Source organism: Berghia stephanieae, chromosome 1 (genome assembly GCF_034508935.2).
Source record: "Berghia stephanieae isolate SIO BIC M18660-M18661 chromosome 1, UCSD_Bste_1.3, whole genome shotgun sequence".
NCBI classification, from domain to species: Eukaryota; Metazoa; Mollusca; class Gastropoda; order Nudibranchia; family Aeolidiidae; genus Berghia; species Berghia stephanieae.
Window position 1 is genome coordinate 6,366,423 of NC_088360.1, and position 10,882 is coordinate 6,377,304.

The 10,882-nt window shown below is 31.0% G+C and overlaps 1 protein-coding gene across 2 annotated transcripts in view; it reads right to left on the reverse strand.

Annotated features, from left to right (window-relative positions):
• Positions 1 to 6,869: 6,869 nt before the first annotated feature.
• Positions 6,870 to 10,882, reverse strand: part of LOC144966725 (tartrate-resistant acid phosphatase type 5-like) — a 19,439-nt gene continuing 15,426 nt past the window's right edge. For both annotated transcript variants that reach the window (XM_078903498.1, XM_078903504.1), the window contains exons 4-6: positions 10,274 to 10,471; positions 9,506 to 9,653; positions 6,870 to 7,513 (exon numbers count right to left, since the gene is read on the reverse strand). In XM_078903498.1, the coding sequence (XP_078759624.1) occupies positions 7,259 to 7,513; positions 9,506 to 9,653; positions 10,274 to 10,471 (601 nt within the window). In that variant the 3' untranslated portion in view covers positions 6,870 to 7,258. The remainder of the gene's footprint in view (positions 7,514 to 9,505; positions 9,654 to 10,273; positions 10,472 to 10,882) is intronic.

Below are 10,882 nucleotides of genomic sequence, written 5' to 3' on the forward strand. Positions count from 1 at the left end.
GACGCGATTCGTTCGTACACCACATCGCGAATAATTTTGACCACAGTTAAGCTTAATAGCCAATATCTCACACAAACATATAAATAGAAACGATTGAGAATTGAGTATGCTCCGGTGTATGGGTGAATTTTTAATTTAGAAAAGTGAGTGGAGCAGGCACTTATGTTGGTAACAACAAGATATGAAGTGAATAGAAAGTGCCAGAAGACAATAGAGAATAAAATTTTTTTTTGCTCCACTCACTTTTCTGAATTAAAAATTCACCATACACCGGAGCATACTCAATGTCTCAATCGTTTCTATGTTATATGTTTGTGTTGAGAATATTGGCTATTAAGCTTAATGCTGGTCAAAATTATTCGCGATGGTGGTGTACGAACGAATCGGCGGTCTCAAGAAGTGGGTGAGAGAGGGATCTAGTATGACTTTGAGTTTGAAACGAATTTTTTGTGTTCGTTGATAGCTCACACGGTAGAGCCACGCTCTCACTGCCAGGCGAGTTGTCGTACCAATAAGTCGCAGGTTCGAACCCCACCACCGCGCGAAAAAATTTTTATTCTCTATTGTCTTCTGGCACTTTTCTATTCACTTCATATCTTGTTGTTACAACATAAGTGCCTGCTCCACTCACTTTTCTGAAATTATCACCATACACGGAGCATATCAATGTCTCAATCGTTTCTAGTTTATGTTTGTGTTGAGAATATTGGCTATTAAGCTTAATGCTGGTCAAAAATTATTCGCGATGTGGTGTACGAACGAATCGGCGTCTCAAGAAGTGGGTGAGAGAGGATCTAGTAATGACTTTGAGTTGAAACGAATATTTTGTGTTCGTTGATGCTCACACGGTAGAGCCACGCTCTCACTGCCAGGCGGAGTTGTCGTACCAATAAGGTCGCAGGTTCGAACCCCCACCGCCGCGAAAAATTTTTATTCTCTATTGTCTTCTGCACTTTCTATTCACTTCATATCTGTTGTTACCAACATAAGTGCCTGCTCCACTCACTTTTCTATATTAAAACAAACAACATAAGATGTAAGACTGAATATTGTCATAGTGGATTTAATAGAATCTTTTCTCTGATTAAATATACATCAATAAAACATTTTTTAAAATATAACAAAATTATTCGATTAGAAAGGTAATCAATATATTAATGGCAACGGTGCTCGGAATGTTTATGGATTATTTTCTTTCATTGCTTGGTAACAACATTGGATTTTAGTTAACAACAGTGAGAAATAAATTCTGACTTGAACAAATTCAGTCAGCATGAGACAAAAAGGTAAATAATTCTGAAAATATATTTGTTGAAAAGTTGAAATTTCTATAACAAATAGAAATATATATATATTTATATATATATATTATATATATTATATATATATATATATATAATATATATATATATATATATATATATATTGAAAGTAAAATATTTCATACCTTTTAAATTGAAATCTTTAAAATTTGTATCAAAAATATGCATTTGAATTATGTATACTTTTTAAACAGTGAAAACACTTAACAAAATTTGTGCATCGACTATGAAGTATCTCATCGGTGCATGTCATTTTCATGAGTAAGGAATGGTGGATAAAAAGCAGTAACAAAAATCTATGACGGTAATAAAAATAATAAAAAAGAAAGGAGAGATTCCTCGATCCAGAGTTTCGATCCTTAATTCAAACCGTTTGAAGGGGGTTCCCTCCCTTAAGATGTTCTACTAATTTTGTTGTTTCTGGCTCATATTTATTTTATAGAAGTAGTTTTAAAATTTGTATCAAAAATATAACTTAACTTTTTATAAAAAATACATACATTTATATACAAACATAGCATCGGCTTTGGACAATATCAACCATCGCCATAAGTATTGAATGTATAGGGAACAAAAGACAGCAAGTGCCTTACTGAAGTACGGAAGGATAAAACAATAAAACAATATAAACTGGAAAGGGTCTCAAATTTCAACAATAAGATGGTTAATATTAAATGTTCGTTGTGCGTATTATAAAAACTTTTTCATTTGGAAAATGATCTTTCAATTTTCTCTGTAAAATAGAATTGTCACATTAGAAGTATAGTAATCGCCATTAAAATATAGGGTCTAAAATATATTTACTGCACAGTCACATCTTGAACAACCCTACAGCTAAATACCAGAAAATTGGGGATTTAATTATAGGGGATCTCATTAATTCAGTCAAATTTATAACTCCATAAATTCTGAATTAATTAATTCAAAGTGTAAAAAAGTATGTATGATTATATTAAAATTGTTTAATCTGAAGAACTGTGTACTACATGTGATTTAATATATTAAACAGGAAAGCCAAAAAGAAAAAAAGACAACAACAACAAAACAAAAATAAGAATAAAAAAGAAAAAAATGGATAAAACTATATATGAAAGCATATTATTACTTTAAGGCGATTTTAAAAAAATTAAAAATTTTTTTGATCACATTAACAGAAAGAATGGTATGAATAAGGCAGCGCTCACAAGAAAAACAAGGCGGTAACAGGGAAATGTAACCTCCCTTCTGAAATTGAGTTTATCAATTTATTCTTACGTCCCAGCCATTTATTATTTCACGTTTTGGGTAGTAACAAAGAGAATCAATGCAGAAATTTTCTCGGGTTGGGTTTTATAGCAACCACGAGGTAAATATGAATATTACAATGAACAAATGAAAATAGTTATAAAAACAATGAAACTTTTTTCTTCTTCCATACCTGGCATCTTATTCACAGGGAATAAAATTGAAAGATCATAGTTCATAATAAAAAGGTTTATAGCGTTTAGAAAAACCTTAATTCCATGTTATTTTTTAATATGTAAATTATTGAATTGTGCAATATTTCCCATAAAAATGAGATTGTACATGGCAAAATTCTTTGTCAATCCAGTCAAAAGTCAGATTTACACTGGATAAATAAACAGATAATAAAAAAAACTTTTCTTTATTAATTCACATGGGAGACTTTTCTCTCCGGTCAATCCCATGAAGACTGGCATCAGCTACAGAGCAACACCGCAAAGTAGGGGATAAGTTTGTTGCTCAAGGAAAACAAAAATGAGAAGCCAAAGCGGGGCTCGAATCTGAGTCTCCAGGGTGGCAGCACAAAGTCCTATCCAGTCAGCAAATCACCCCAGACGGAGGTAGTTATGACAGAATTTATACCACAAGATGATACAACAAACAAATTTATACTTTTCATTATAATGAAAGTGCAACCTATTTGATTGTTTGTTAAATATTTCTTTAAAATCATGGCACATTTCATAAATTAAAAAAAAAAAAATCCTTATTACATAGAGATAAAAACACAATACATTGTGATGAACAGTATTTTTTTGTTTGTTTGTTTTTGTTTTTTTTTTTAATCCGACGAATCTGTCTCTTTAAATATCAAATAACATGTATTTTAATGTTTAATCTATGTAAAACTATATCAAAAGCACAGTGTTTGTATCAAATATATATTATATTACAATTAGATGGTGACAAAAAGCATTTTTATTATAAACATGAATTTGTCCTTGGTTTGTTGCTCGAGGAAAACAAAAATGAGAAGCCAAAGCGGGGCTCGAATCTGAGTCTCCAGGGTGGCAGCACAAAGTCCTATCCAGTCAGCAAATCACCCCAGACAGAGGTAGTTATGACAGAATTTATACCACAAGATGATACAACAAACAAATTTATACTTTTCATTATAATGATGAAAGTGCAACCTCATCTGATTGTTTGTTAAATATTTCTTTAAAATCATGGCACATTTCATAAATAAAAAAATAAAAAAATCCTTATTACATAGAGATAAAAACACAATACATTGTGGTGAACAGTATTTTTTTGTTTGTTTGTTTGTTTTTGTTTTTTTTTCATCCGACGAATCTGTCTCTTTAAATATCAAATAACATGTATTTTAATGCTTAATCTATGTAAACAGCGTTTGTATCAAATATATATTATATTACAATTAGATGGTGACAAAAAGCATTTTTATTATAAACATGAATTTGTCCTTAGTTAACTTGCCTTTACCATATTATCATTTTTACTTTAATCATGAGTCAAATGCAGATCATGGACAGTGAAATCTCACCATACCGTCTCTTCCCATTGAAATTTTAGCACAGTCTGTATCATATTCATGGTAAATCTATTCCTTACTCTAACTTCTTTACAAAACTTCAAAACGTGACAATGCAATAAAATTTTGTACTTTAAAAATATGTCAGATGATATGCATTGTGTGTTGTTTTTGGTTTTATTTTGTTTTTTTTTGTTTTGTTTTTTTTTTGGATTAAGTATTTAACTGTTTTCATTCTTTTATACAATTCAAATATTTTTAAGCATTAGTAAAATCAGCCATAATAAAATTGTACCAAATGCAAAAAAAAACGGTGTTACAATATGTATTTCTACATTGTATTAGCGTTTCATTTTATTGGTAACTAAAATCATCATTTCTATCATACATTTAATTTTCACAATACTTAAAGGTTTCTATCAAACGTAAAAAAAAAAAAAAAATTTACAGCAAACATAACATTTACTTTTATGATTATATAAAAATCATGTATCTTAGCTGATTTTAAGATGCATGATAATGTTGGTTTTTTTAAAAACATAAAAATTAAAATGAAAGACATGGGATTTCAATTTTGATTTTTTGTGCGTTGTGCAGTTATTGCAATACTTTTAAATAATTTCGGCCACAACAATAAAGAAGATTGTGAGCTATTCAAAAGGTACTAGATTATAGAAATTGGGCTCACACGCACCAAATAAAAAGTTAGATAAAAGGGGACTAGTTTAAAGAAAGAAAACAGTTTGATTCCTTGATAGAATCTAGCCATGTATCTATTCTGAGACAAATTAAACACAGGCACAGGATTCCCACCAAGAGGGACAAACCTAAATGTGGATCACTGTCAAAATCCGGTATCATTTCGGAATGAGGCTAAGATTGAGAAATGAATTTAGAGTAAAAAGGATAGTAGAATGGATTTAGGTATTTTTTTAAAAAATCTGTTAATTATTATTTCTATTGTTATTGTTACTATTATTATTATTTTTCTCATTATAACTATCATTATCATCATCATCATTACTACTACTCCTACTCCTACTACTAATAATAATAATGATAATAATAATAATAATAATAATAATAATAATAATAATAATAATAATAATAATAATAATAACAATAATAATAATAATAATAATAATAATAATAATAATAATAATAATAATAATAATAATAATAATAACAACAACAACAACAACAAAAATAAAAGAAGTTTTTAAAAAAAAATAATTTTCAAAATTTTGTCCTTATCACCAGAAAATATCACCTGATTCATAAAATCTTTAAAAACGACATACATAAATTCTTAAACCACGTGTTAAAATGCCTGTGGTACATTTGTAAAACAGAACATATTTACAGTGGAACCTCCCGATAACGACATGCCACGGGACCAAGTTTTTATGTCGTTATCCGGAGGTGTCGTTATTTAGAGGTTTCCAAGATGGCGGACAAAGTGGGCGTGGTAAGGCCCGCGGGACCAGTTTTTATTAACATTGACAAAACAAACAAAACATTGTAGTGTATTCCTCTTAGAGGGTTCTTGTGCGTGTGTCTGGATGAGACTTTTAGGTGATCTGAACTGAGTACACTGATAGTGTGCTCCTGGAATCTACATCTGTTCCCTATTTAAACCATTCCCCTTTGTCTTACTTTTTCTTATGTCATTTCAATTGTAAATCTAGAATGTTTTTAACTATCCAATTTTCTTCCTTTTTACTGGCGCTGATATGACATAGATGTGTTACAAGCGCTGTAAAACCCTTTAAAACAAACAAAACAGGTAATTCGGACGCTGCGAGTTAGATAAAATTCCTCCTCCTCCCACAAAAAACACTACTACTACTACTACTACTACTACTACTACTATACTACTACTACATACTACTATCACAGTTACCAAGATTTTGTGTTTACTTGCTTGCACTAACATTTATAGCTTGGTTTTTATTATTGCATATCAGCCAAGATTCGTCAAAAAAAAGCTGCGTTCTCATTGGTTTCAAAAGCTGCGTTCTCATCAGTTCAAGCAGGAATCGTTTTTATAAACTTTGAGTACTCATACTCTGTATTTTTAGTATCAGATATCTACGAAAACTGCCGAAAATCGCCAAAATGATGTCGTTATTCGGAGGTTTTATCAAAAAGAGCGTCGTTATTTGGAGGGTTTTTTTACTGATCTTAAATAGAAAAAAAATCGGGACCACGGGTCAATGTCGTTATCAGGAGGTTGTCGCTATTCGGAGGTGTCGTAATCGGGAGGTTCCACTGTATTGGATGTAATTATAAAAATACTTGAAAACATGTATGGAGAGAAATCTACTAGGCTAGTCACCTATTTTTATTACATTTCATAAAACGAAAGAATACCTTCTGAGACAATATTTCGGGATGCAGATAGCACTCATTTCAGTATCAAAAGCAAATTTTGGTATGTTGGACAAAGTGACGTAATTTTACAACTGGTTGTAGCAGAAGTGTTGGGGCAATGATGATGATGTGTTAAGTACACAATATCAAATAGCTAATAATATCATATAAGTGAATTTATCCGCTTTTAATTGTTCTAGGACACAATTTTAATGAGAAAATCAATGCTGGGCTTATGAGCAAATGACAAACGTTTAAAGCTGATGCAATCAGCTGAAACAATAAGTCATTGTCGATGGTCGTGGCTATGTTAAATAGCAAATAAGTCAAAAGTAAATTTATCCATATAGATCACTATATTTTATAATACTGTGTTTGGAGCAATGTAGCGGAGATTTGTTTGTTTGTTTGTTGCTTTAGGTCTCTTCCAACACAATTGAGGTTATATGAGAGACCGCTGAAACAAAAAAACAAGCAATCTAACAAAAATAGTACAAATGTAAATCAAAATCATAACCTAAAGATATCATAAGCTAAATTATAAATAACCAAGAACAAACAGGCAGAAGATTTACAGAAAAAAAAAAATATCCCCTGTCAAAAATACAATCACAAACCAAAGAAGCAGGATAGGCTAGTAAAGAGAAGAAGAAACGACATCACTATCGGATCGTACACCCATGCGAACATCATAGGTATATGATTCAAGGGTGATGCTCCCATCCAACCACCCGCATTGTAGCGGAGAATGTCATTTATAAAATACACTTCAGTTGTAATTAAACTAGTTATGTTTTCTGGGATATAAATGAGTTGTGTACAATTTAGATCCGTTAGAACTAACAAAAGTCATTGTCATATTGTTGGCCGTGGCTTCTGCATATAGAAATCCCCCTCTAGATATAAAACTTGCATAGTGGAATAGAGAGGACCTTTCAGGCACAGATTTGGCATGGTCAGTTGACTGGTTTATAATGTTAGACATTCCAGATACAAAATAGTCAATATTGCGTCCTGTCGATGACTTTTTCCGAAGGTGCTGAAACATACCAAGAAAGCATAGTATTACATTGGTGCAATCAAATTTCTGGAGTTGTATATTAAAGTAGCATCCATTTCTCTTTAGTGTCATCAATTGATGTTTTTTCATTCATCATAATTTGTATTATTATGCATTGTCAATGAAAAAAATAAATTAAAATGTTTTATACCAAATTCCCTTTGTATGGTATGATTGCAAGGTTGTTTTTTTTTTTTGTTTTAACTACGATTTATCCTAGGGCTATACACGAATAACAAAGTTTTTCAATTGGTCTAGATTTTTTTTTTCTATAGGCTGAAAAGTCACTTCTGCAAAAAACAAAAAAAAAAGTATTTTCTGGCTCTTTTCTGCGTCTTTCCTTACACTCTTACTGCACCAATTCTCCACAATTGGCCTTAACAGATTAAAACAAAAACAATTAATAAAGGAAAAAATCAAAACAATTACAGAGATCAAGCTCTACACGAAGAAAAACATGACACAGTCCATAAAAAAAAAAGTTACAAATCATCGATAACAGCCACTATCCTAAAAAAAATTATAAAGAAATTACTCTATAAAAAATTTAATGAAACACCGTTTTGAACTCATATATATGAAACATGATAGACAATAATTCTAACACATACTTAAAAGAGACAACAATATTCCACCAAAACAAAGCCATGAAGCATACTTTACACAATCAAGTCAAGATAAATATCGATGCAGACCAACAACAAACATTCACACAAAACAGCCACTGGAAGCACCTCCAGAACCATCAATAGTTAAGGTCTGAAAAAGTTCTTGCAGAAGACAGAGACCAATGGAGGGAATTCGTCAATAAAATCTAAGAAGCTGCCAGGGATTCTTGGTCAGTTAATTAGGAGGCAGACGGCAGTAACCCGGTAAATTAAATAACCGCACCAAAGTTTTTACAACTGCATTTACAACCTTCTTTATCACGATATTCACACCTAACTCAGATTGTTGAATGTGCCTCCTTTTATTCTGTAAGGCATAAAATAACTCATTTTCTACAAAAGGCATGTACAGGCTCTTTTAAAATACAATCGTCAAAAGCAGTTTAATAATAATAATAATAATAATAATAATAATAATAATAATAATAATAATAATAATAATAATAATAATAATAATAATAATAATAATAATAATAATAATAGATCTTTATTGTCCATAAATATGGCAATTTGTCATTTAGTTACACTTGTTATAACGTTAAATGATAACTATAACATTGAACAGATATTTCACTCCTACTCATTTTCTCTCTCTCTCTCTCTCTCTCTTCCTCTCTTTATTTCACACGTGTGATATACACAACATAAACATATTCATTTCGTTTTCAATTTGTTACAATTGTGGCAATTCGACACCAAAAATTATCATCATTATGAATTGGTCAGTTAATCTAACATGAAATAAATTAATCAGTTAATCAGTCAACGAATCAATCCTACTTCATATATCATATCACAGCTATACTATAATCAAAGTGTGAAGTGTTCAAAGTCACAGAATTTTGACGATGACGCTTTTTAGCTAATTAAATTATTATCTTGCAGCAGATATTTAAGGCTACTTCACTAGAATGCACACCTCAACTATGAGTTTTACCAATCAGAAGAATTGCAATATTTTTTCCATTAAAAAAGAAAAAATGAAATACAATTAAATTTTGAGAGTGATAATTTGCAGATCTACACAATCACTAAAATTAAGAAGCCTATATACAAACTAGCTACATTCATGAAAGATAAAAGTGAATATTTTTTTAATGAATAGGTGTGAATGACACAATGCTAAACAAAGCAGATATAAAAGTACAAGAAAAATAAACTAGGGCTTATTTTTAAAAATTAGCCTTCAAGAAATCCTGATATTTTGGAATAATGTATTTCTTGTATTTTTCATTCTGCTTTGTCTGGTTCTGTAGCATTCAGAGCTTTTCAAATTCTTTAATTCTTGAGAGACAGTACACACCTGCAAGTTGTGATCATGGCCACAAAGATAACCATTAGCCTGATACTTGTCAATTAGTGGTAACAGTTCCTTTACCAACTGGTCTGTGGGACCATGCTCAGCTATGGAGTAAATGGGAAAATGTCCTGCCACAAACAGGTAGTCAGCTCTGTAACAAAAACAACATTTACATTACAATAATATCATACATATATTTATTGTAGTAAAAGTTGGCAAATTTTCTCTATCAAAATGAAGTGGTCGTAAATTAAAACTTACATGCCTGATTGAATTTAATTAATGTTAGGCTCATTTGTGAACTGACAGAGACACTCTAAAGATACTTTATCATCATTGTTGTTGTATCATCATCATCATTATCATCATCCTTATTATTGCATTGGGGTATGGTGGGAAATGATGTTGTTTGAGGACTTGAGGTTTGCTGCAGTTGCAACCTAAATAACAAGTTGTTTCAAATGGGGATTACATCATACATTTCTTTTAAATATGTGAAATATTATGAACTGCACGATGCTTTAACAATATGAAATTGAGAACAACCGAACATGACAGTCAGGTATTAATCAGCTATTGTCTGAAAACCGATAAGATTTCAATGAAAGCTGAATATTCTAAATTCCAAAAACATGTTTATTCTTTTATATTTTTGCTTGATAAAAGTTAAATATCTACCTATACTGAATCATTAAACAAACAAAACAACATAAGCCTTATTATGAACATAAGCATATGTGATATTTTATCTATTCGCTTCATCTAACTTACTTGCTATTTCTCAAGGCGTTGTCAATAAATAGCCACTGTTTCTTTGCTGCATAAACATCCAATGGATTCGACGGTTGTGTTTCATCATCATTACCATGAGTGGATCCACACAGCTGTACTGTGTCAATCATAACCAGCCCAAGGGTCTTGTTGTTGCCTACTGGGAATTCCTTGTAGTAATAATAATTAGGGAAATTCCTGTTAAAGATTAAAAAAAAAATTATTTGTAAAAAAAGTATTGGACAAAAATAAATGTAACAGCTTTTTAAAAAACCCAACAAAATATATACTTAAAATACAGACCACCTCAGACTCAATAGCATTCAGATTCCAAACACAAGAAACAGAGAGAGAGAGAGAGAGAGAGAAAGAGAGAGAGAGAGAGAGAGAGAGAGAGAGAGAGAGGGAGGAGAGAGAGAGAGAGAGAGGAGAGAGAGAGGAGAGAGAGAGGGAGCTCTGCCAATCAATTGTCTCTATTTAAAATAATAATAGTAATAAGGGTATAATGAATTATATTCAAACCAAAAACTAACACAGACAAATCCCTCCCCCCCCCCCAAAAAAAAAAAAATATTAAACAAATGTTAATAATAAAGTAAAGAAACAACA